Below are 26,640 nucleotides of genomic sequence, written 5' to 3'. Positions count from 1 at the left end.
AGACAAAAGTCTCTTAAAGCTTTTGGAAGAATTGTCCTGTTGTGGGTTAGCCACCGGAGAGGACTGCTCAGACATGGGTTCAAGGCAATAGGAGTCTTTACTAGCCGGCCAGTGACTGCACTGGGTGTTCAGGACCCAAGTTGAGTCTGAGCCTTTCTCGGGATGAGCTTTAAAGCACAGAAACCATGTCCTGGGCTGACCCACCACAGTTAGCAAGAACAGTCAGTAAGAAGCAGAACGCCTGAAGCCGAAAAGCCAGGTGAGTACATCTAGGGACTTTCCCAGAACTGTGGACTTGGATGGTGCAGGTCTTTGTCTTTGTTTTGGCAGGTGTTGCTGCTTATGTGCTGGGTTCCAAGCCTGAATGGTACTTCCATCATGGCGTCCATTGTGCTAAGGTCTGGGGCTTGTTACAATTCAGACCCCTTATAGCTTTTTTGTTTTGCTTTGTTTTGTTTTCTAGACAAGAGTTTCTCTGCATAACAGCACTAGCTGTCCTGAAACTAGCTCTGTAGACCAGGCTGGCCTCAAACTCACAGAGATCCACCTGCCTCTGCCTCCCTAGTGATGGGATTAAAGGTGTGGGCCACCACTGCCTGCCTTCTCTTACAGCTTTTTAATGTTGCCTTAAGGTTCCCAATATTAAGTAGATAAAAGGATAATGACACTGGTTGTTCAGTGGAAGAATCACGAGCGAAAGAGTCATGAGCCATGGTTACCAGAGTTAGAATGGGCTTTGTTTGAGAGAAGAGGGGATAGGACAGGAGATGCCAGGTCTGGCAGAAAGAGAGACAGAAGGAGAGGTGCAGAGAGAGAGGGAGGTCATGGCGCTGCCTTATAAAGGCCAGGATGCATCTGCGCACATGTGCAGAGATCACGAAGTCACGTCCATGTGACTACGTGACCATGCAACCATGAGGCATGAGTCACACAGGATGTATGACCCAGAAATGACTAGGGGGAGATAGATGACTAAGTGTCCTGCCGGGCATGCGCGACCATGGGGTATGGTTGGAATTCCTATTAGTAGAGAACATGAATAAGGCCCCAATTCCATTCAGTTTGGTGTTCTGAATGCCAAATGCTGAGTTTTATGTGGTATTAGAGAAAAACCAACCAAATTAACATTTCTAGAGCTTTTCAGAACCAGCCTGAGAACGCAAGAGGTCAGCAATGTCTCCTATATTTCCACAAGGAAAAGACACACACACACACACACACACACACACACACACACACCACACCACAGAAAAAAAAACAAACAAAAACTACGCAGGCTCAGAGAAGTTTTCTCCGCTCCCTCCCCCTCCCTTCCTTTCCTGTGAATTTTTCTCTTTTCTTACCCTCTCCAGGTAAGGATCTAGTTCAAGCCTTGCATATAGAAAGTAAGAGCTCAACCAGTGAGTTCACCAGAACCTTTTTACCTTTAAAAAATTCCTATTATTTATCTAAGTCTTGGAATGCAAAATTCTTTCCTTTGTACAAAGGCCTATGCCATGTGTGTTACTAATCTGTTACAACAAAGTCTCTCTCTCTCTCTCTCTCTCTCTCTCTCTCTCTCTCTCTCTCTGTTTTTTTGAGGCAGGGTTTCTCTGTGTAGCTTTGGAGCCTGTTCTGAAACTTGCTTTGTAGACCAGGCAGGCCTTGAACTAGCAGAGATCCGACTGCCTCTGCCTCCTGAGTGCTGAGATTAAAGGCGTGCCCTGCCCCCCACTATCAGCCTGCTCCCTTATGTCATCCATGATCACCTGTCCAGAGGTAATACCGCCCACAATGGGCTGGCCCTTCCCATCTCAATCATCAAGGAAGAAAAACAAAACAAAACAAAACAAAAACCATGCCCGCCCTCCCAGGCTCACCTACAGGGCAAGCTGGTGGGGGCATTTCCTCAATTGAGGCTTTCTTCCCAAATGACTCCATCTAATACAGTAGCCATCAGAGAGATGCAGATCAAAACCTTGTGGGGGGCTGGAGAGATGGCTCAAAGGTTAAGAGCATTGGCTGTTCTTCCAGAGGTCCTGAGTTCAATTCCCAGCACCCACATGGTGGCTCACAGCCATCTGTAATGAGATCTGGTGCCCTCTCCTGGCCTGCAGGGATACATGCAAACAGAACACTACATAATAAATAAATAAATCTTTAAAAAAAAAAAAAAAAACGAAAAAAACCCACTTTGTTGTGACTCCAGGTTACCCCTAGTCAGAATACCGTTCATAAGAAAACAAATAACAATGAATTCTGTCAAGGATGTAGACAAACAGGAACCCTTATGCACTGCTGATGAGAATGAAAGCTAGTCCAGCCTCTATGAAAATCAGTCTGGAGGGTTCTCAAAACAGGAAAAATAGATCTACCGCACACAACCTGGCTCTACCTACTGCTGGGTGTTAACCCAGGTCAGCAGGTCACAGAGGTGTCTGCACACGGACGTTTCCTGCAGCTCTAATCCAGCGGACTAGTTTAGGTGGCCAACAACAGAAGCTGCTTAGAGAAAATGTGGTTAGATATGCTCAGTGGAATTCCTTTCAGCTGTACAGAAGAATCAGGTTACGTGGTGTGCTGGAAAATGTGTGTAACTGAAGACAGCTACAGCGAGTGAATGGAGCCAGTCTCGGAAAGACAAGTGTTGTGGGTGTTCCCTCATCTGCGGCTCCTGGATTGTATAAACTTACATAAAACCCTGTATGAATATATAAAACACAAACGAGAGTGTCTGGGAGAAAGAAGAGCCCAAGTGGGGGGTGGGGGAGAAAAGGGGAGTGGGGTGTAAGGATTATGTCCTTAATTATGTCCCAGCCTAAAAAGCGGGCGTGCCCTGTGTGCCCTCTCTTTCCGCACTCTCTCCTTCCGTATTCCCCCCTCCATGCGGTCTCTCTCTCTCTCTCTCTCTCTCTCTCTCTCTCTCTCTCTCTCTCTCATCCTCACTCTCCCAATAAAGCTCTAGAAAGGTAACTATGGCTCCTGACTCTTCTGTCACCGATACATCCAGCACTCTGCGCCGCCGCTTAACCAACATGGGGGGCATGAAAGGGAGTGTGTTCAAAGTGGAATAGACGGGTGGTGGTGGCGGCGGCGGCGGTGGTGCACGCCTTTAATCCCAGCACTTGGGAGGCAGAGCCAGGTGGATATTTGTGAGTTTGAGGCCAACCTGGTCTACAGAGCGAGATCCAGGAAAGGCGCAAAGCTGCACAGAGAAACCCTGTCTCAAAAAACCAAAAAAAAAAAAAAAAAAAAGAATTCTAAAAAGTAAAATGCAAGTGTGGTCCAAAGACATGGAGTTTCAACACACGAGCCTAAGTTTGCCCATCTAAACCACGCAGGCCTGAGTCAGCACGGGTCTAGCAGAAGAAGCCGGTGGCTGCTGACCACTGACGCAGGTACCTCAGTTCCCATCAGAGCTGCCTTGGATGAAGAACAACTGTGGATCTGCCTTTGGAGAACGCATAGGCTGTTTTATTTATTTATTTATTTTCTTTCCTGGTACCAGGGATAGGGATGGGGGTCAGTGTACCACTCTACCACTGAGTTATTCTTCTAAGACAAAGACATTTTTATTTCTTGAATGTTCCAGGATTTGGGGTGCTGCAGGATAGACCCACTCTTCCACAGTATTATGTCTCAAAACACGATTTTATGTTTAGTTATTTCAGTAAAAAAATTTTTAGAGTCATAATTAAGCAATAATACATAGCAAAATTTAGCCACACTTAAGGGAACTCAGTCATCTGGCCTTTTGCTTAAGTATCTTACTTCACATGGAGACAAAGGTTAGAACTGTGGACATGAAAGCCTGAAGGAAATAACCAAATTTCTGTGGCTATTTCATTCTGGGCAGTAACACATCTGTCCTAAGAAAAACTGACCTCAAGGCGTGTGGTTTGATGTTTTCCCCTTCTAGTCGCTAAGCGAGCATCTGTTTCCACATAATACCCTCTGTGGTGGGAGGCAGATCCTCCGGAGGCCTCATACAATGACAGGCTTTCACAATGCCACTGGCTGACTGCCAGAGCCAGCCAAGTATTGGTGTAGTTTTGGGGTGAAAGTCACACCACCTTGTGCAAGAGTTAGAATCTGCAGAAACCAGCAGTGCAGCAGGGTGGGAGATGGGGGGGTGGGAGGCAGGGGTGGGGGGCGGGGGGTGGGGGGTGGGGAGCAGGTGTCCAGAGCTACTCTGGAGTGTATAAAGGAGGAGCGGTGAGGGCCATGAGGCATGAGAAAGCATATGCCCTTTGTGGTCAGAGAGATCCAGCTTCATGCCTTGGGTATGTTTCTCTTGCTCTTACTGGATTCTGGATTCTCCATTAAGTGGGAGACAACCATAGCTCTATCTCCAAGGGAAGAATGAACATGGCCATTCATTCATTCCTTGATTCAATGGTTGTTACTTACTTTGTGCAAAGCACTACTCTCGGGGCGAGGGAACGTAACCCCAAATAGGCAAAGCCCCTCTCCAGCATGTTTACATTCCAATAAGGAGCAAGAGACAGTCACACACGTACAAAATAGTAAGAACAATGCTACGTTAAGGATAAAGAGTGATACGGCCTTGAGTTACTATAGTTCCCCTCTCTCTGCTTGATACAATTTGCCTGGGAATTTTCCAGAGCCATGTATTCACACCTAACAGCCCTTGGGAAGGGGCTCAGGTCTTAATCTTCATGGCCTAATGTGATTTCTCTAGAAACATCTGTGTATTAAAAGGAAGGCAAGCTGGGTGGCGGCGGCGGCGGCGGCGGCGGCGGCGGCGCATGCCTTTAATCCCAGCACTTGGGAGACAGAGGCAGGCTGATCTCTGTGAGTTCGAGGCCAGCCTGGTCTACAGAGTGAGTTCCAGGAAAGGCGCAAAGCTACACAGAGAAACCCTGTCTCAAAAAACCAAAACCAAAAAAATAAAAGAACATGATTGGACTTCCCTTTCTTGGTGGGCTTGACAATGCTGTCCCATCTACCAGTAAAGGCAGACGCTTAGGCTCTGTGTGGCCAGTGAAAGGGTGTAGTTAGCAGCAGCAGACTCTTGCCCAGTCTAGGCCTAGGAGCATTCTGTTTCTTTTTTCTTTTTCTTTTTGTTTGTTTTCAAGACAGGTCTCTCTGTGCAGCCTTAGCTGGCCTGGAACTTGCTTCTATAGACCAGGCTGGCCTTGAACTTACAGAGATCCACTTGTCTCTGCTTCCTGAGCGCTGGGATTAAAGGTGTGCACCCCCACCGCCTGGCTGCATTCTGTTTCTGAAGGTCTTACTGAAGATGCTGCTTACATCCAGAGCTTCTGGAATCATGATTCAGTTATTCAATTAATCTGATTTGTGCTCCTGAGAACCAGCTCTGGTCTTAGAAAAAAAAAGAAAAAAGAAAAGACGTGGATTTGTGGAGAGGTCCCAAGATATTGCCTTTCCAACCCAAGCCCTCTAGGAATAGCTTAGCGGGCGGTGACTGCTGCTGGTGCACAGGTTGCTGTCAGCCTGGAGCTGGGCTTCCCAAGGGCTGGGAAGGTGAGGTTTATCTATACACAGAAAATTAGTTTTTGAAATTTTATATTGACATTTGGAACTAGAAAAATCTTAAAAGATGGTGCTCTGATGTCAATGTAAGCTTTCTGTGATATTGGGCTTGAATTATATAGGGACTGTGGATTTTAGAATTTGGAGCTGCTAATGGCTTTGAACTTGCTTCTATAGACCAGGCTGGCCTTGAACTTACAGAGATCCACTTGTCTCTGCTTCCTGAGCGCTGGGATTAAAGGTATACCACATCAGGAATTTTCCTGTACCTCAGCTGCCAGAAGTCATATATATCAGCATTTATCAACCTGTGGGTCATGACTCCTTTTGGGGGTGGGGGAGTCGAAGAACTTTTTCACAGGGATCATCTAAGACCATCAGAAACACCAGACATTTACATTTTATCATTCACAACAGTAGCAAAATTACAGTTATAAAGTAGCAATGAAAATAATTTTATGGTTGGGGGTCACCACAACATGGGTAACTGTGTTAAAGGGTCGCAGCATTAGGGAGGTTGAGAACCACTGATATACATGGTCTTTTCTCAATATGGGATCCAGGCCAGAGAGCAGAGGATGTCTTCTACTTCTTATCCTAGTACAGTCCCCTCTGAAATACTGATGTCTGAACCTCATAGCCTCACGGTTAGTTACGTATGCACAATGGGCAGAAGTACGATGTGAGAATTAGTGTGCTGACTGACCAAGGCAAACTTGCCGGACAGGGAGGTCTCCTGATCACTGAACAATTCAGTTTACTTGAGGACGTCTCTCATTGCATTCAGAAGCCTCTTGTTTTGATTGTAGTCCTTACCCTTGCCCCATCTGTTGCTCTGGTAGAGCGCGGCCAAAGCCTGGGACCACGAGGGCTTGGCTAAAGCTCTACTTGGCTTCCCAGACCCAGACTGGATTAAACCAGGTTCCCTGGGGTGGAGACTTAGGGGAGCTGCCAGGGGCAAGGGCCCCACTCACTGGCTGCTCTCCCTCCCTGGGCTGGCCAATGGTGAAATGGGGACTGCCAGACTCACTCATAAGATGAGGCCATTTTCTCCGCATTTTCATCCATACAGTAGACTACACCAGAAGGTAAGACCAATTCTGCTGAATTCCTGGCTGGATGTTTATAAATGCCTAATCCTGGCTGAGATGTGTTTAGGTTTTGTTCTCTGTAGTAGTGTGAGGATGGATGTAGAAGAACCTCAGATCAAGGGGGCACTGGGTGGGCCAGATAGGCACTGGGCTCTTCCTCAGTTCCTCAGAGCTCTAAGAGAGAAAGAGTTATCTCCTTTGGTCCAAATGCCTGAGACCATAATGAACTTTGCTCAGTCTGTTTGATAGCAAGGTGCTTGCTGAGAAAAACACAGGGGGTTAGTGAGGTGGGAGGGTTCACCCACGGATGGAATTCAGCTGGCAAAAGGGATCTATTGCCTCTCAACTTTGTGAGTTAAGATGATAGAAGCAGGCAAAGAGGAAGCGTGGAGAAGCCAAGTTGAGGTGTGATGTCAGACTGAAGTTTAGAATCCGTTCCCACCACTTAGCTCTACTCAGTAGCTAAGTGCGGAGTAGATGCCATGGAATACTGTCAGGACTGAGGGGGAAAGTGGGTGTCGTCTGGCAGTTGTCTGAAGAGCTGGTGACATTTGTCAGCATGAGACATTTTAGGATGCTTGAGGGAATTGGGTGACACAAAGAGGCAAGAGCCTGGAATACGGTGGCAATCTGGACAGAAAGCCATATTTTGAAAGGTATTTTCTGACAGAAGCATTGGACCCACTCGGTCTTTGCCAAACCCAATCTTGGCCCCAGTGAACACTGCGTAGGAACCCTGGTGGTAGATGAGATGAAGGATGGAGGGTTGAGAAGTCAAGGCAGCCCTTGTGAGTCATGGGATGTAATTCCCTTATCTGGAGAATTTTTGTTTGTTTGTTTGTTTGTAAGACAGGGTCTCACTAGATATCCCCAACTGGCCTGGAATTCACTACAAAGACCAGGCTACCACTGAACTCACAGAGATCCACCTGCCTCCGCGCCTCCTGGGTGCTTAGAACCGTTGTTTTGAATCGAGCCTCACAAGGGTAGAGCCATCTCTCTCCTTGTGACTCCATTAAAAATGAGGAAAGGTAGTTTGGTCAGATGGATTTGGGGAGCAGGAGGGCTAGTGAGTGGAAGAGGCCAGAGCGTAGCGTGGTTCTTGGAGCAGTTTGGTTCCCAAAGCTTAGTAAGAGATCCTTCAGGCCCCCTTCCCCGTGTCTGGAGGAATCCTAAGAAGAGACAGGGCTTGTTTCTTGTCTCGTACAAGTGAGCATGTATGCGTGTGCGCGTGGAAGCCAGAGGTGTCTCCACCTTATTTTTTGACGAGAGAGACAAGGTCTCTTACTGAACCTGGAGCTCGACGAAGTCTGGACCCACTGGTCATTGACCTCCAGGGAGGCTCCTGTCTCTGGCACCCCACACCCACCCCAGCATTGGGGTTGAAGGTGGCAGGCTTTTAGACGAGCTCTCGGGACCGAAACTCAGGTCCTCCTGCCTACACAGATAGCACTCCATCAACTCCACCTTCTAAGCACTTAAAAATATCTAGTGTGTATTTGTGTGTGTGTGTGTGTGTGTGTGTGTGTGTGTGTGTGTGTGTGTGTACCACATGTGTACAGGGACACTCATTCTATATCGGGCATGTCAGGGCACAGCTTTGGGGAGTCAGTTCTCTCCTCCAACCTCGTTTGAGGTGGTTCTTCCTTGTGGACTCCTCCACGCTGTGTACGCCAGGCTGCCCAGTCCACGAGCTTTGGAGCGATCCTCCTGTCTCCACTTACTTTCAGCCTTAGCAGTGTTGTGATTACAGATTTCTGCCGCTGCATCTGGCTTTTTCTGTGGGTTCCGGGGACTGAACTCAGGTGGCCATGCTTGCCCAGGAAGTGCTTGTCCTGAGCCATTTCCCTCACTTCTATTTTTGTCGTTTTTTTTTTAATAAAGGCGTTTGCAGAGACAAACATTGCGTTTACTTGCCAACCCAGAGGACCGTTAGCTCCCAGGTGCTCTGCTGAGGTTAGGAGGCTATACATTTGGAAAGCAAAAGAGTCAATCATGCTAAAAACTTCTTGGAGGGATGCTCTGCTTTTCCAGTTTCTGGAGAGTGTGCGTGTGTGCACAAGTGTGTAAGGACATAAGAATGCAAACAGTTTTCTTGAGGCCATGTGAGAGCTTTCAGATAATCAATCTCTTTAGGAGCTAGACAGAGGTGACTCAGTTCCTGGTCTGGCCATTTATGATTGGGTTGTACCATTGTGAAACAGACAATATTAACCCATCTTATATTTTTATTACTTACTTTTTTTTTTGTGGTACTGAGGGTTGAACGTAGGGTTTCACACATACTAAGTAACGGCTCTAGCCTCAGCTGCCGCTTTGAGTTTTAAGAATGGCTGTTTCATGTCATTCAACCCAAAGACTGCATGATCTTTTTGATTTTTTGAGACAGGGTTTCTCTGTGTAGCCCTGGCTGTCCTGGAATTCTTTCTGTAAACCAGGCTGGCCTTAGACTCAAAAATCCACCTGCCTCTGCCTCCCGAGTGCTGAGATTAAAGGCATGTGCCACCATCGCCCAGCATGATCGTAAGCTAGCATCTTGGTCTCGTCAAGTCTCAGGTTCTCCTGATTAGCACGGTGAGAAGCAAGGGTATAGGCGTGTTAAATAAGATAAAATGCCAAAAGTACTTTATACTGGGTGTGATGGTGTACACCTTCAAACCCAGCATTCAGGAGGCAGAGGCAGGTGGGTCTCTGAGTTCAGGGCCAGCTTGGTCTACACAGAGAGCTCCAGGACATCCAGGGCTACATAGGAGCCCCCCCCCCCCCCGTTTCATAAAACAAAGAAACAAAAAGAAGTACCTACTCCACAGAATCGTCACCACTGTCAGAGCGTACTCAAGTTCCTCATGTCCTGTGACCCCACTGAGCAGGGTGGGACACTGGGCCCGAGCTCTGTGGGCAACCTCAGAGGCAGTGCTGCTGCGGAGCACGCTGGCCTGTAAGTCAGAAGTCTCTCAAGGCTCATTTTCCTGCTTCCCCAACTCCCTCCCCTCTTGTGCAGTCTCACGAAGGTGAAAATAACTAGCCCGTCAAGGCTCCTAGCGCGGAGCCCTTCCACGGGTGCAGGAAGGTGCACACCCAGCCTTTCTGTTTCTAAGAGCAAGGATGGGAGGATTCCTGGGCTCGCCTTTGGCTCTGGCGTTTCTTGTGCGCTTTGTTCAGCCTTTGCTGGCTGGAGGCGTTGAGATCCTATTCGGTGACCTCTTCTCTCAATGTGGCCATCTCTGCTCGTCCCAGAGGAAAGCCCCGCCTTGCGTTGTTTCACAAGACTCTGCTGTTGCTGCTGGAAAGGCAGCAGGTCAAAGTGCAATTTCACATCGACTTCACTGTACTGTGCTCCTTTAGGATCCTGGCACATGGAAGCCATTCCTTTGCATAACTCCTGAGGGGCTTCCCAGGAGGGCAACTATAGGGAAGGGCAGTGTGGTGATCTGGTTCTACCTCCTTTGCTTCTTATGCTTGGGCGGAAATGACTGGACCTTTCTGGCACCCAGATGTCTCTCTCACGTGGAGGTCTCCCTCCTGGTGCTGTGTAGGTGAAATGAAACGCAACAGCCGTCCAGAGTGGGTCGTTTATAAATATGTGTTTGCTTCTCTTTTCTCACATATGTGTGTAGCAGTTTATAAGCTTATAAAACACTCCATACTTTCTGCCAAGTGGGTCTCATGATCCTATTGTGAAATCACATTTCTAGGCAGAGCATAAAGCCAAGGAGGCAGATGTGGGCAGAGTGAGGAGTGGGCTAGCTGAGAAGCCAGGTCATTTGATTGACAATCTTCTGTCTCTCACCCCTCCCTCCCCCCATGGGGGGGATAGTAAAAGGCAAGGTATGAGACTTTAGTACTTTTCCTCGACTGTGTCAGAGAGTCTGTTACTAGGTCAGGGATCAGCTTCCACCCCTTCTGTGTTTAGTTCTGGCATCCTGGACTATCACCTAACCGCTCAGCAGCCCCCTTTCCTCACCCCTAAATCAGTGCAGACGTAATTGACAGTCGTTGACTGTCAATTGACTGCTCACCAGCTTATTCCACACACCCCGCTAAGCATGGTTTGTCCATGGTGTCATTTAGTCTTCAGCAAACACACAAATGGTGAGAACTGGTCATTTGCTGATTATTTGTACCCGAGCATGGGTTTCCCTGAGTACCCCATATTGTCTCCTAGATGGTTGTGGTGATTAAATGAGATGAAGATGCAAAGACTCCCCAAATGTAAAGCACGATTCTCGCCATCTGGCTTCATGACCTATCCAAAATGTTTTCTTTGTAGGGTGCTCTAGCTGTCGATTATGTACAGTACTCAGTTCCATTCAATAGTGTTTCCCCTACAGAAATAGAAGTCTTTCAAAATCAAAGTGTAGCAATTGTTTTGTCTATGGAAAGAACAGAAATAATTTCAAATTAAAAAAAAAAAAGATGCATTCTGTGTCCTTCGGTGGTTATCCTTAGCTGACTTTCCACCCAGAATTAGGTGGAAACGAAACCTTCTTCAATTAGGATCTGTCCTTAGCAAATGTCTAGGGGCTGGAGACGTAGCCCAGTGGTTAACAGCACATGCAGAGAACATCATGCAAAGGACCCGGTTCACACCCGTCGGTACCTCCAGCTCCAGGAGATCCAGTGCCTTCTGCCCTCCCAGGGCTCCTGGACACAGGTACACCCCCCATGCATATTCCAATAATTCAAAAAACAAAAATAAATCTTAAAAAAGAAACAGCCAAGGATACGTACTGTGTAGTACCTCCACCCCATGCCACTCTTGGGGTTCCTAGAACAACTGCCCCTGAGGGGAGAGAAGACCGTTGAGAACACAGGGGTGTTGGGGAAGACTGTGTTCTTTTAGGTGAGAAAGGATGCTGATTTTCCAGCAGAAAGGGAGAACCAGAAAACTCTAGGGGTCTGCCTTTGCCTTCCTTCCCAGCATTTGGGATAAGTCCTGGGCCACCCTCCATCCTGGAGGTCCTCCTTAACTGCTTACACTAGCCCACACATTCTGCATTCTTGTTTCCCTTGGGAAAAAAAGACTGTCGCTTCTTAGACTGTTCCCTCTTCACTTCTGGGGGGAAGAGGAGAGCTGAAGTTCTCAGGAATTTGGTTGCTGGAGCTGTAAGAAGACAAAAGCTGAGACGACACAAGATGGATGACATCTTTAAAGTCTCAGAGCAAGGGCCCGTGAGATGGCTCAGTGGGTAAAGATGTTGAACCTAATGACCTGAGTTTGTTCCCCAGGACCCAGTTGGTGGAAGGAGAGAACTGACCCCCTACAAGGTGCTCTCTGACTTCTGTGGGTACATACCCACAGGCGTAAACACACACATGCTAACCAGCTAACCAGCCAACCAACTAACCAACCAATCGACTAACCAACCAACTAACCAACCAACCAACCAACCAAGCAACTACCTACCTACCTACCTGACTGACTGACGGTAATAAAAAAGTTACAGGACAGTCATTCTTCCTAAATACAAAAGGGGAGCAGGGAACTTTCCTCTGGTCTCCTCCTTACCTCTTTTGCTCTAAGCTAGACCTAAGCTTTGCTTCATTTTGTTTGTAGCAGTTACTGAGACTTTGCTCCTGAGCCCTCCAGATTCAGTAGATGGCGACAAAGGCACACAGAGACTATGAGGCAGTCTGGGGCTGACACTCAGGGTCTCTAAGGGCAGCACTTGCTCCAGGCCACTGTCTCTGGCCCTCTCCTCCTCACACCTGCCAGTTTCAGTTCATCTACAGTTATACCAGAACTGGATATTTAGTAAATGATGTGTCCGAGCAATAGAGAGTGGAAAGATGAATTTAGTTAAAGGTGTTTAAAGTGATCTTACACCACAGTTTACAGCAACACACACACACACATATCACAGATGAGCTAAAGAGTGGTCTTTTAAATAGATAGGGTGAAAAGAAGAAACAGAAAGAAAACGGAATATTACCAAATCTTTCCTGTGATAAGAACTGTTTAATGGGAGTTGGGGATTTAGCTAAGTGGTAGAGCGTTTGCCTAGCAAGTGCAAGGTCCTGGGTTCGGTCCTCAGCTCTGGGGGTGGGGGTGGGGTAGAGGGTCGTTTGATGCTCGGAAGCAAAGCAAAGGTTAAGAGAGCTGATTACATGAACTCTAAAATTTCTGTACACCTAAAACCCGGACAAAGAAGTCGAAGGATGATCTTCACAGTGCGGGAGAAGTCACAGCGCGGTGGCACGAGCTCACACAAGCTGGTTGAAGAGGCGTTCGTAGGGGATGGCATGCAGCTGAGTGGTCGAGACGTTGCCTTGCACCGGTGAGGGCCTGGGTTTGAGTCTCAGCACCATAGAGGGTGAAAGACAACCTCCAGACTAAACCAACCAGACCTTCTATGAGCTAGGCATGCTGCTACACCCGTGCAATCCCAGTTTGGTGGAGGCTGAGGCAGGAGGAACGCCCTGACTCTGAGGCAGTTTGAGCTACATACTAAGACTCTGCGTCAAACAAACAAACAAACAAACAAAACCTAAATGGCGGCTCTTGCTTGTAATCCCAGGACTTGGGAGGTGGCAATTACAGGATCCGGAGTTCAAGGCCATCTTGAACCCATCACAGTAGGCTTGAGGCCAGGCTGGGTTACATGAAACCCATTCTCAAAATGACCCCTCCCCCCTCACAGCAAAACCCAAACCAAAACAGATCAAATAAATAAAAATGCAGAAGGAACCCATTGTGATACTCAGTAAGTTAACCAACAGAGAACACTTACAGATGGAGATACTTAGTGAGGAAATTAAGAGATAGCCCTCTCAATAAAATGTATAATTTATTAATGACTGGGGAACGAAAACCATTTATTTTGCTCACAGAACATCACAACAACATCTTCCGTTGTTGAGACAGAGTCTCACTATGTAGCTCTGGCTGTCCTGGAACTCACTATGTAGATCAGGCTGTATTCAAACTCACAAAAAACCCTCCTGCCTCCGTCTCCCAAGGGCTGGGATTAAAGGCTTGAACCACAGGGCTCTAAAGTGTGAGAATACCCAAAGCTGGTGTGAGTAATTCAGCAAGGCTTGCTTATTTGTTTATCCTTTGTTGTGCTGAGGACCCAGGCCCCTGCAAATGCTAGGCAGGTGCTCTGTTACAGAGCTACACCCTCAGCCTGCGAGAGGTCCTTCTTGTGCACACTAACACTTTATTGGGGGGCAGCATGGCATCTTGTAATGTTGGTATGTGTATTAAAAGATTTTTAAAAAGGGGTTGACGAGAGGGCTCAGTGGTTTAGAGAGCATACCGCTCTTCCAGAGGACTGACAGTGGGCAGGCAGGTCACAACTGCCTGTAACTCCATCTCTGGAGGGTCTGACATCCTTTTCTGGCCTTCTCAGACTCCTGTATACACGTAGCACATGCAAATGCTCACACAAACAAAAATAAAAACATTTTTTCTTTTCTTTTCTTTTTTTTTTTAAGACTTAAAAGTGTTTGGGCAGGCTGGAGAAATGGTTCCCTGGTTAAGATCTTGTATTTGTTATGTTCCCAGAGGACCCAGGTTTGGTTTCCGGTACCCACATGGTGGCTTATAATCATCCATCCCTCTGGTTCCAGGGGATCTGATGCTCTCTTCTGGCCTATGAGGGCATTCATATATGTGCCTCATACACATACACAAATAAAAATAAGCCTTAAAAAAAGAAGATTAAAGCAGGCACAGTGGCACATGCCTTTAATTCCTGCACTTGGGAGGCAGAGGCAGGTGGATCTCTGAGTTTGAGTCCAGCCTGGTCTACAGAGTGAGTTTCAGGATAGCCGGGGCCACACAGAAACTCTGTCTCAAAAACCAAAAGGACAAAAGTTTAGCTTTCAAGTCCCAATAATTTGTATCTGGGAACATATCATAATAGAATGATACTTTTGAAAAAGCTATCTGCCTAAGGACATTTTAATATTAATTTAAAATCAATATATGAGAAAAATCTGTTGAGAATATAAAATAATATTTTAAAGTGGAAATAAGCTAAAAAAACAACAGAGAAACAATTGCACATATCTTGGTTGTATCCACTTGATGGATTGTCAATGTATATACTTTAAATGATGTTCATAAACACTAGCAAACGACAGAGTTGGAACAGAAGCGTCTCAGGTGAAGGATGATTTTGCCTTTTTTTTTTTTTTTTTTTTTTTTTTTTTTTTTTTTTTTTTTTTGGTTTTTCAAGACAGGATTTCTCTGTGTAGTTTTGGTGCCTGTCCTGGATCTTGCTTTGTAGACCAGGCTGGCCTTGAACTCACAGAGATCTGCCTGCTTCTGCCTCCCAAGTGCTTGGACTAAAGGTGTGTGCCACCACTGACTGGCAGTTTTCTCCATTTTAAAAGAATAAACAGATTCTTCAGAATTAGAGTTGCCTTTTTTTTCCCTGTAGTCTCCAAAGAGTTTGTGTGTGAGTGTGAGTGTGTGTGTTCATGTACACAAGTGCTCACAAGTGTGCATGTGTATATGATAACGAGGGAGAAAAGAAGAGCCAGGGAGTGAGAAGTTGTTTAGAGTTGAATAGAACTACAAAAAAAAACAAAACAAAACAAAACAAAACAAAAAAAAAAAAAAAAAAAACCCAGGACAGGATCTTGGAATGTTTGCTGTGTCAGGATGGGGAGACTAGAAGCAGACCATCCCTGCCATCTGTGAATTGACAATCTGGCAGCTAAAGGAGATTATGTGCAGGAGATTATGCTATGCATTGTAAATTTCAGAGAAGGATGTCTAAGTGAAGGCCTTCTGGGAGAGGTGAGGACTGGGTAGCCACTGAAGGCCTTCTGGGAGAGGTGAGGACTGGGTAGCCACTGAAGGCCTTTTGGGAGAGGTGAGGACTGGGGTAGCCACTGAAGGCCTTCTGGGAGAGTGCTGCAAGCCACAGAATACATTATAGAGATTCAGCTGTGTATAATAAAGCTATACCTAGAAAAGTCCAGGAATTTTTCTAGAGGGAAGCCATTTATCAGGGAGTATTTGGTGTTACTCGGCTTTTAATATATCAGCTGTCTTCTGCTATGAATTTCTTGTGTGCTCATATACTACTAGGCTATATGGCAAACAGCATAAGCTTCTCAGACCTACTGCTGATCCACTAGGTAACACCCCTACAGAGCCTGGGAGACGGGTGGGCTGTAGATGCATAGCTTTGTTTCTTGTGCTAATGAGGCTCAGACCATCCCTTTCCTTCAGGCCTAGTGGCATTGCAGAGCTATTGATTCAGGACAATAGGTTGTTTTTTTTTTGTTTTGTTTTGTTTTTTTTTTTTTGTTTTCATAACCAGGTGCAGTAAAGACTGGAGCAGAATTCCTGGTCTGGGCAATGTCGCATGGCTGGAGGATAAAGGAGAAGGCAGAGTTTTTGTAGAGTGTGGCTCAGGCTGAGGGGTGAGGAGCAAGGAAAAGTTTTTGTAGATTGTAGGTGGATTGGGTCAGATCAGGAGGAAAGGAAGGAAAGATGGAGGATGGAGAAACGGGGGATGAGGATGAGACCGAAAGAATAAGAGCTGAGTTATGACTAGGGCTATGAGAGGACAGAAAACAGAAGGACAGAGAGGAGCTGAGTGTCAGAACAGAGCTGAAGCTGTGTAGACAGAAGTTTGTTATAGAGAAATAAAGTAAACGGACGTAAGAAACTGGTGTGCATAGATTCTTTTCCCTCAGATAACCCCATGCTGGATGTAGCGTCTTCCCCGGGACTCTGGAAAGGATTTTCTCAGGGCTGGGGAAATTCCTACAGGAAAGGTGATTATTAAAATGCAGACCTTTGGAGCAGGATGGATGGAACACGACACAGGTCCTGATTGGAGGTACTGTGTGGGTCTGCTGTGCGGGTCTGCCCTTCCCACGGCTATGCACTTGCTGATTGCAGGGCTCAGGATGCTGCTGCTGTGGCTGCAAGCTGTCCTGTTGCTGTTAGTCCTGCCCATCCATGCTGAGGTTACCCCAGCTGAAGAGCCGGGAGTCCTGGTCCCTCCACCCAAGGAAACTTGTGCAGGTTGGATGGCAGGCATCCCAGGACATCCTGGCCACAATGGGACACCAGGCCGTGATGGCAGGGATGGCACTCCTGGCGAGAAGGGTGAGAAAGGAGATGCAGGTACGAAGGGGCTTGGGCAGAGTGGGGGTTTGCAGGGTGTGTGATACCATTTGCTAAGGCAAGAAGCAAAACCTTATTTTATGTGGATCATAAGCATCCTGGGGCTTGAGTGGTCCTCTTTGAGAGAGACAAGGTGGTACCTACTGAGCTATCCATGACTTCACTCTCTCTGCCTCTACTTCCCTGTGCCTACCCTTGTCCATATTCCCAATGTATTCCTCTTCTTCTTTCCCCCTTAACTCTTGTTTGACTCATTGGCACTCACCTGGACTTTTAATGCACTCCTGGAACACTCGAGCTTTTAGAGAATGCTTGGCTTAGTTGAGAAGACAAGTATAATGGACAAGACTCTGGGCAGTGGTTGCAAAGGACACAGTGTCTTCCAACACGCAACCTGCCAGTCTGAACACGCGCAAATGCTGAAGGCATGGGGTATGGGAAAAGTGCACTCGGTGAGGATGCAGATCAATGATCGGGCTGTGCTGAGGAGGCGGGGCTTGAGCCACACCTCCAAGGATGGCTTGAGAGAACAGAGGAGGAGGACATCTGGACAGAGGGGACAGAAGGCAGGCACAGTGGTCATTTGGCCCATGCACAAAGGACTTATAGGGCACATGAACTATGGTGGATACTTACAGGAGATACATTTCTGGAAACCTGCTGGGCTATGGGGGGCATGGAAAGGTACGAGACGAAGGAATGAATACATGAGTGAGTAAATGGATACTTCATGATCAGAACGTGACCCCAACTGACTCCTACTAAGAGCCTCTACCAGGCCAACTCATTCATGTGTCAAGCAAAGAGCAAATGAACCAGGATGTATTATCTAGTGTGAACGTTCTAAATATTAATCAGTTTGCTCACTCATCTTTTCATTCACTCATAACTTTAAAAATAAAGTTGGAGGGGCTGGAGAGATAGCTCAGAGGTTAAGAGCACCAACTGCTCTTCCAGAGGTCCTGAGTTCAATTCTCAGCACCCACATGGTGGCTCACAACCATCTTTAATAAGATCTGGCACCCTTTTCTGTGTACATAATCAATCAATCAATCAATCTTTAAAAAATAAGGTTGGAGAGATAAACTTATGGGAGCCCATCAAGCTGAGGAGGGTGTGAGAAGTGGAGATGGTATCCTTCCGTGTCCTGTCAAATGGGTTGTGGGTGGAGGCCCTGGAACCAGCCTGGGCAGCTCTGTTCCCGGCAGTCACAGAGCTCTTCTCACTTTCCAGGTCTTCTTGGTCCTAAGGGGGAGACAGGAGATGTTGGAGTGACAGGAGCTGAGGGGCCCCGAGGCTTTCCTGGAATCCCCGGCAGGAAAGGAGAGCCTGGAGAAGGTGCTTATGTGTACCGCTCAGCGTTCAGCGTGGGGCTGGAGACCGGAGTCACTGTCCCCAATGTTCCCATCCGCTTTACTAAGATCTTCTACAACCAACAGAACCATTACGACAGTAGCACTGGGAAATTCTACTGCAACATTCCAGGGCTCTACTATTTCTCCTACCATATCACGGTGTACATGAAAGACGTGAAGGTGAGTCTCTTCAAGAAGGACAAGGCTGTTCTCTTCACCTATGACCAGTATCAGGAGAAGAACGTGGATCAGGCCTCCGGCTCTGTGCTCCTCCACCTGGAGGTGGGCGACCAAGTCTGGCTCCAGGTGTATGGAGATGGGAATCATAGCGGACTCTATGCAGATAATGTCAATGACTGTACCTTCACAGGCTTCCTTCTGTACCATGACACCAACTGATTGTAGCTAACTCAGAGCTTCCCCATAGCCTAAGCACCCCGAGAATCAAATAACAGCCCACAAGCTTCCAGCATAGCTCGAAAGATTGATTTTATGGTTTAGTTTGAGGGTTCTGAATATTAGCCACACATGTATTCATTCATTCATGAAATGACTTCATAAAAAATCTTTTCTGGGCTCCTAGTCCAGAAAAAGAAACATTCCTTGGTCTTCACAACTCTTACATAGTAGCAATAATAGAATGAAAATAACGTTTAAGGGAGGAGTTTTACCATACCCTCACTGACTATAAGGAAGTAGACAACGCTATTTTGTGTCCACTCTCTCTAGATGTTCACACAAATCCTGTAAGGTACACATGAAATACACGATCTCCTCTCTTCACAGCTGGAGTCTTTAGGATGTGTTTATGAATGTCTAAAGTCCTACACTTATTAAAATAGCAGAGCTAAAAGTGAAGGCCACAGCATGGTCTGTTCCCATTGGATGAGACCATTTTTCAAAAGCACATGCTTGTTTATAGTGTTGGTAGAGGTCTCTGTCCACCTCATCTGAGGGTCGCAGTTGACATCCATCAAGACTTCCCTCCAGAAGAGCTCTCTCAGAGAAGGTGGTCCTATGTCGACGTCCTGGTCCAGCTGGACTGATACTCATTGGCTCCTTCCCTACTCTGCGCATGCGCTCCTCTGTGTCCGCGCTCCTGCGCTTCCTTCCAGCTAGGGAAACCCCTACCACCTTCACGTGTCGTTCCCCCCCGCCCCCCCGCCCCGCTATCCCTCAAGGCCACCCGGAGAGGAGATTTTCTGATGTGATCTCAATCCAACTCCCTCTGTGTTTTTCCACAGATGAAAGCCTGTGTGTGAGACAGATTCTCCTCAGACTAGGAGAAATTGCCTGTTAAGACTGAGCATCCTCTCCCTGCGCCCCCTTCCCCCGAATCCTCTGAAGGTCCTTGACAATTGCTTAAAAAAGAACAGTCTCCTGAATCCCATTTATACCCATAATTTACTTCAGTTCAGTCTCTACAATACTCATTCTTATCCAAAGAGCCATCTCATTTAGGAACACTGTGATTTTAATAACCCAGTCCCACTGTTCAAATGGATAGCTTCATCCTTTCTTACTGAGGTGAAGGATGGCTGTGCTTTCCACAACACCCGCAGAATTATCACTCAGACTGTTGTGGCCGAATCTCCAGACCCTTGAGCAAGACCACCACAGAGCTGATATCTGATGCAAAACACACAGGGGTTTATTGATAACAAGCAACCCCGGGCTTGGTCCATGTCCAACACTCAACACAGCGGGTGGAGGAGGACGGCCCTGAGCTCTCAGGGTGAGGGCTTTTTAAAAGGAAAAACTGCAAACAGGGTGGTACAAGCCTTGGTATCATATGATTGGATGAGGGTGTGTAATCTTTGAGTTTACTGGCTGGGGGTTACAGTTATCATTTTGGGGGCAGGCCTGGACAAGTCCCAGGCTCTGTCCTTGAGCTATCATGGAGGCTGGCTGGCCTCACACGTTCACACTGACCCATGCACGTAGCTCTAAGTTGGTGAGGGGTCCCAGACAGTAAACAACTGGCTGAACCTTGAGCGGTCAGAGTACGTGCAGAAAGGGAGCTACTGCAAGGACTATGTCTTGGCCCTCCCAGAAACTGCTTGCTCAAGTCTCAGGAAACTGAAATTGAGGCCTGATCTCTGAGAGAAGACTGAGCAGCCTGTTATGGTGTCTGCTTGGTCCTTTCAAAACAAGTCATGAAACCCAAAAGCACAGAGGAATGTGCCTCCTTCTTTCCATGAGCACCGGCAAGGTGGGGGAAGAGCCGGCACCCCTGAATTGATCTTGTTTTCCGAGACTTACAGGTGGAAGGGCTGGAGAGATGGCTTTGTGCTTCCGAGCATTTGCTGTTCTCATAGAGGACCTGGGTTCCGATGCCAGCAGCCACACTGGACAGCTCACAGCTACCTATAACTTCAGTTCCGGGGGATCCCACGTCCTTTTCTGGTTTCTGTAGGCACTGCATGCACGTGGTGCTCTTGAATAAACTCAGGCACACACATATGCGCATAAAATAGACCAACAAATAAACCTTAAAACACAGGCGGTTCTCTATAAGAGGCAAAGTCCTTTGATAACTCTGCCGTAGGAGCTAGTTAAACACACTTGGCCCGAGACCTTGGTTAGTGCTGGCCTTTGAAGGACCTCCTTGACACAAACTGCCCGGCTCTCAGTGTGTGTTAAGGATGTGAGTAGGCCTCCCTGGCTTCCCCATCATGACGTCCTACAGTCCTTTGTGCCTTCTATCTGTGAGCAGCAGGCCTGTGCAGCCCCTGGGCAGCCATGCGTGACTGAATTAAAGGTGGTACTTGGAATCAACCTAGACCCTTCACACACTGCTCAAGTGCTCACCACTGAGCTGTAGCTCAAGCTCTGAATCTGGGTATTTAAAAATTGATCCATCTGTAAAGCCAAGAGATGTTTGAAAACTGAAAAACAAAAGTCCGTGCAAATGTTGCTTTGTTTTCAAGTTTATGTTCTGGATGATTCCCTTTGGTAAGGATGCTGGGGCTTTGTCCTTTAAAGTGCTTGCTTATTGCCATTTTCTGCAAATAAAGGTCCACTCCAGTGCTGCAAGTAAAACTATGCTATGCACCACTTCTCTTTTTATTTCTGGAGGAACATTTGGGATCAAGAGAAGGATAAACAGTATTAGGACTCAATGTTGCAAGTGGCGGAATACCCAACCTCAGACAAGGCAGGCAAAAAATAAAAACATGGCACTTGACTGGGACCCAGGAACACTATGTGTGGGCTCCTTCCGCTCCCCCATTCTGCTCCCTCCTGAGTGGTTAGAGCCCCTGCTGCCTGTCCGACTCAGTCCCTCCCCCTAGCTCACCACCATCCCCTTTAGCTGCCATCCTTGCCATCCTTGTCCGGAGCCACAGTGCCCCTAGTTCGGCCTCTGCCGTTCTTCATGGAGCTGGACCCCAAATCCTCCAGCTGGATCCCAACTCCAGAGTCAGTTCCCTTCCCCCTCCCACTAACCCATCACCCACCCCCCAACCCTCTGCATCAGTCTATGACTGTTGGGCCTGAACCCAGAGCTCCAATCAGAATTTCAGATCCGGGACTAGTGACAGTTGGAAGCTTAAAATCCAGAGTGACCCAAGACTGAAAACCAAGCATCATTCTGGGCCACAACCTACCAGTTTAGGGCATGAGCACCCGAAGAACCAAATATCTACCCAACAAAAATAAGACCAGATATCTACGCAAAGCAATACCACAAATGTCATAATTCCAGATGTTTATTCCCAACGCAAAGGAAAAAAGGTGGACAATCCAGACAGTATGTCTCTCCCAGAGGCCAGCAACTCCACTGTGATATTCCCTGAGAGAATCAACTTATCTGAATCACCAATGACTTCAAAATAGCAATTATGAATATGTTCAAGGCCTTAAAAAAGATGTGAATAGTTGGGCAATGATGGTACATGCCTTTAATCCCAGCACTTAGGAGGCAGAGGCAGGCGGATCTCTGAGGTCGAGGCCAGCCTGGTCTACAGATTGAGTTCTAGGACAGGCTCCAATATTGGAGAAATTATTTTGGCCACTCCACGTAGTTAAAAGGATATTTATTTAATGGCATAACTCACAAATTAAGTGAAAGGTAGGTCGCAGGGTCTGGGGAAGGTGTATTGCAGTCCAACGGTGTTCTCCAGAGCTCTGCACAGTACACCTTCACCGTTCAGCGTCCCGGCACAGAGAGAGCGCACTGAGAGAGCGCTGGCCCATCCAGCTCTCGGGTCTCCAGGCGCCTCCCCTGGCCCCACCTGGTAGGCGTGACAGTTGTCAGAGTCTCAATGGGGGTTGGAACTTCCAGATCCAAGCTGGAATGGCTACCCACTACACTCCAAAGCTACACAGAGAAACCCTGTCTTGAAAAACCAAAGCGTGGTGGTGGGGGGGCGGGGGAAGGATGTGAATAAATGCCCGAATGAAGACTTGTGAGTGTACAAACAGTTGAATTAAAGGAGGAAAGCCATTTAAGACATGAAAATAGACAGAGAAATAGCAGAGAAATAGAATCACTAAAGGAAAACCAAACTAAAATAAACTCAATGGAAACCTCAGATTCAAGCTTCAGCAACAGATTAAAAGACATGGAAGAGAGAATTTCTGATTCTGAGGATAAAGTAGAAGAAAGAGATCAATAAGAGAAAATGTTAAGTCTAAAAAAAAAAATTCCAAGCACAAAACATCCAGGAAATCTGGCACACTAGGAAAAGACAACTACAAATAACAGGTATAGAGGAAGGAGAAGAAAACCAGATTGACGACACAAAAAATATTTTAAACAGAATCATTTTAAACAAAATCAAAAAAAAAAATTTTTGCCAGTCTAAAGAGATGCCCAGCAAGGGGGCAGGAGGCATAGAGAACACCGAATAGACAAGACGAGAAAAGAAAGTCCCCATGGCACGTACTGATCAAAACAATGTGCAGAACAAAGAAGGGATATTAAAAGTTGCAAGAGAAAAAGACCTAAGCCACATATGAAGACAGGCCCATTAGAGTAGCACCTGCCTTTTCAGTGGACTGTCTGAAAACAGAAAGGACCTGCGTGGATGTTCCACAAGCTCACAAAGACCACAGATACCAACCAAGACTATTACACCCAGAGAAACTACCAGTCACAACCAAGGGAGAAAGAAAAAAAAATTTCATGATAAAAACAAATTCAAACCCTTTTTTTCATCAATCCAGTTCTGCAGAAGACACTAGAAGGTTGAAGAGAGGTTAAACACACCCAAGAAGAATTAATAATCCCAGAACAGTTCATCCAAAGAAGAAAGAAAAAAAATGCTACCACAACAAAATAATAGGAATTAATGAACACTGCTCAGTAATCACTGATAATGTTAATGGCATCAGTTCCCCTGAAAAGACACAAACTAGCCTTAGAAAACAGCATCCATCTTTCTGAGGCATCCAAGAAACACACATTACCAGTAGGAACAAACATTGCCTTAGAGTAAAACAATGGAAAGGGTGTCCTAAGAAAATAGAAACAAGAAGCAAGCAGGTGTAGCTATTGTAGTAACTAATAAAATAGTTTTCAAAACAAAACTAATCAGAGGAGGTGGGGAAGGACCCAACATACTCCTTGAAGAAAAAACCCACCAAGAAGATATTACAATTTTAAACATTTATACGCCAAACAGAAGGGCACCCAAGCTCATAAAAGAAACATTACATTCAAAACCACATATTGAGCCTAACATAGTGATGGTGGTTTCAGTATCCCACTTTTGCCAATAGATGGGGCATCCAGACAAAAGCTAGACAGAGAAATGCTGCAGTTAAACAATGTCATACATTAGATGGAACTAATAGACATTTTGTCTTGTTTTGCTTTGTTTTTTTTTTTTTTTTTTTTTTTTTTTTTTTTTTTTTTTTGAGACAGGGTTTCTCTGTAGTTTTGGTGCCTGTCCTGGATCTCACTCTGTAGACCAGGCTTGCCTCAGACTCACAGAGATCCACCTGCCTCTGCCTCCAGAGTGCTGGGATTAAAGGTGTGCGCCACCACTGCCCAGCCCTAATAGACATTTACAGAACATTCCACCCACTGCTAATGAGTACACTTTATTCTCAGCAGACCATAGAACTTTCTCCAAAACTGACCACGTATTAGCGGACAAAGAAAGACTTGGCAGCTAGAGAAAACTGAAATAGCACCCTGCATCCTGTCTGACTACATAAATTAAAGGCGGATATCAACAACAGAAACTGTGATAAGCTCACACACTCAGGTAACTAAACAACTCACGCTGAAAGAAAATTGGGTCAAGTAGGAATAAAGAAGGAAATTAAAAACTTTTTAGAATTGAATGAAAATTGAAATGTAACATATCTAAAATTATGGGACACAAGGAAGGCAATTCTAAGAGGAAAGTTCACAGCACTAAGTGCCTACATAAAAAAAACTGGAGATATATTGTATTAATAACTTAATATCACACCCAAAAGCTCTAGAAAAATAAAAAGAAATAATGCCCAAAAAAGAGTAGACAGGAACAAATAAGTTTAGGCCTGAAATCAATAAAATATAAGCAAACCAAGAGAATCACAAAGAATCAATGAAGAGTTTTCTTTTTTTGAGAAAAATCAAAACTTTAGTCAAGTTAACCAAAATATAGAGAGAAGAGGCAAGCTAATAAAATTAGAGATAAAAAGGGAGACATTACAACAGATACCAAGAAAATTCAGAGAATTGTAAGGGAATACTCTTAAAATTTAATCTGTATTGTACCAATCTGGAAAACAAAATAAGAAATGGATAAATTTCTTGATATATGACCTAACAAAGTTGGATCAAGAGAAAACAAACAATTAAAATAGGCCCATAATCCCTAGTGAAATCGAAGTCATCAAAATCTCCCTCCCTCAAAAGGCCCAGGGCTAGATGGATTCAGTGCAAAATTCCACCAGATCTTCAAAGAACTGACACCACACTCCTCAAATTATTCCACAAAATGGAAACTGAAGAAAAGGTTCCAATTTTTTTTAATGAGGCTGTTATTACCCCTATAAAAAACCGCACAAAGACTTGACAAAAAATTATTGCCCAATATCCCTTATGAACATAGATGCAAAAATGCTCAATAAAATACTTGCAAACCAAATTCAAGAACACATTAAAAAATCAATGATGATAAAGTTGGCTTCATGCTAGAGATGCAGGAATGGTTCAACATTTGTAAATCAATAATTATAATCCACTATATAAACAGACTGAAAGACAACACCCCAAGACCATCTCATTAGATGCAGAAAAAGGCTATGACAAAATCCAATACCCCTTCATGGTAAAAATTCTGAAAAGTCTAGGAATATAAGGGGCATACTTCAACATAATAAAGACAATTTACAGCATTCCCACAGCCAATATCATCCTAAATGGAGAGAAACTCAAAGAATTTCTATTAAAATCACAAACTATACAAGGAAGTTCACTCTATCCATACTATTCAGTACAATACTTGGAAGTCTTAGCTTGAGTAATAAGACAACTGAAACAGATCATAGGGGTACAAATATGAAAAAATGTCAAGTATCCTTATTTGCAGATGATATGATTTTATATATAAATGACCCTTAAAACTCTACCAGGAAACTTCAACAGCTAATAAACACTTTCAGCAAAATAGGAGGATACAAATTAACACACAAAAATCAGTAGTCTTCCTATATACATACAACAAACAGATGGAGAAAGAAATCAGGGGAAAAGTTCCTTTCACAACAGTCCAAAACAAAACCAAAACAAACTCTAACTCTAACCAAGTAAGTGAAAGACTTGTATAATAAAAACTTTAAGACACTGAAGAGAGAAATTGAAGAAGACATCAGAAGATATGAAGATCTCCCATGCTCATGGATTGGTAGGATTAATATTGTGAAAATGATCATCCTACCAAAAGCAATCTACAGATTCAATGCAGCCCCTTACAAAATTTCAAGACAATTTTTTTCACAGAAATTGAAAAATATTTGAACTCTCTATAGAAATATAAAATACCCAGGATAGCTTTAAAAATTCTGAATAATAAAAGGATTGCTGGAGGTATTACCATCCCAGATTTCAAGTTGCATTATAAAGATATAGTAATAAAAACACACTGCATTGTCATAAACACAGTCACATTGATCAATGGAATAGAACTGAAGAAAGATCTGGATATGGTTCTACATATCTGCAGGGAGCTGATTTTTGACAAAGAAGTCAAAAATACACACTGGAGATAAGACAGCATCTTTGATAAATGGTGCTGGTCAAACTGGACGGCTGCATGTAGAAGAATGCAAATAGATCCATATTCATCACCCTGCACAAATTTCCATTCCAAATGGATCAAGAACCTCAGCATAAGACAAGTGCTCAGAATCTGATAGAAGAGAAAGTGGAGACCAGCCTTGAACTCACTGGCACAGGAAAGGACTTTCTGAACAAGAAGCTGGTAGCACAGACACTAAGATCAACAATTAATGAATGAACTCTTCAAGCTAAAACGCTTCTGTACAACAAAGGACACCATCATTTGGGCATAGTGGCAGCCTACAGAACTGTAAATAAAACATCTTTACCAATTACACATCTTATAGAGGGTTAGTATCTAAAATATATAAAGAACTACAAAAT

General features: G+C 45.4%; 1 protein-coding gene across 2 annotated transcripts; it reads left to right on the top strand.

Moving 5' to 3' along the window:
• The first annotated feature begins 6,480 nt into the window (after positions 1 to 6,480).
• On the top strand, positions 6,481 to 18,888 carry Adipoq (adiponectin, C1Q and collagen domain containing). Of its 2 annotated transcripts, none has more exons than XM_028875201.2 (3): positions 6,481 to 6,584; positions 16,453 to 16,680; positions 17,914 to 18,888. In XM_028875201.2, exons 2-3 carry the CDS (start codon positions 16,461 to 16,463, stop codon positions 18,432 to 18,434), a joined length of 741 nt encoding a protein of 246 aa, XP_028731034.1. In that variant the 5' UTR covers positions 6,481 to 6,584; positions 16,453 to 16,460; the 3' UTR covers positions 18,435 to 18,888. The 2 variants fall into 2 exon arrangements, with proteins under 2 accessions (XP_028731034.1, XP_037065720.1); XM_037209825.1 differs by lacking the exon at positions 6,481 to 6,584 and adding an exon at positions 16,238 to 16,325.
• Positions 18,889 to 26,640: the final 7,752 nt, after the last annotated feature.

The sequence above is a fragment of the Peromyscus leucopus genome, chromosome 12 (genome assembly GCF_004664715.2).
Source record: "Peromyscus leucopus breed LL Stock chromosome 12, UCI_PerLeu_2.1, whole genome shotgun sequence".
NCBI classification, from domain to species: domain Eukaryota; kingdom Metazoa; phylum Chordata; class Mammalia; order Rodentia; family Cricetidae; genus Peromyscus; species Peromyscus leucopus.
Note: the sequence above shows the minus strand (reverse complement) of the source record. Positions and strands in the feature narration are given on the sequence as shown.

Excerpts from the sequence above, each read along its gene's own strand:
- Adipoq (XM_037209825.1), top strand. The coding sequence starts at position 16,253 with ATGCTGGATGTAGCGTCTTCCCCGGGACTCTGGAAAGGATTTTCTCAG. Across the intron at positions 16,326-16,452 it reads GGGAAATTCCTACAGGAAAG|GGCTCAGGATGCTGCTGCTG; the intron begins GTGATTATTAAA and ends TGCTGATTGCAG. Across the intron at positions 16,681-17,913 it reads GGGTGAGAAAGGAGATGCAG|GTCTTCTTGGTCCTAAGGGG; the intron begins GTACGAAGGGGC and ends CTCACTTTCCAG.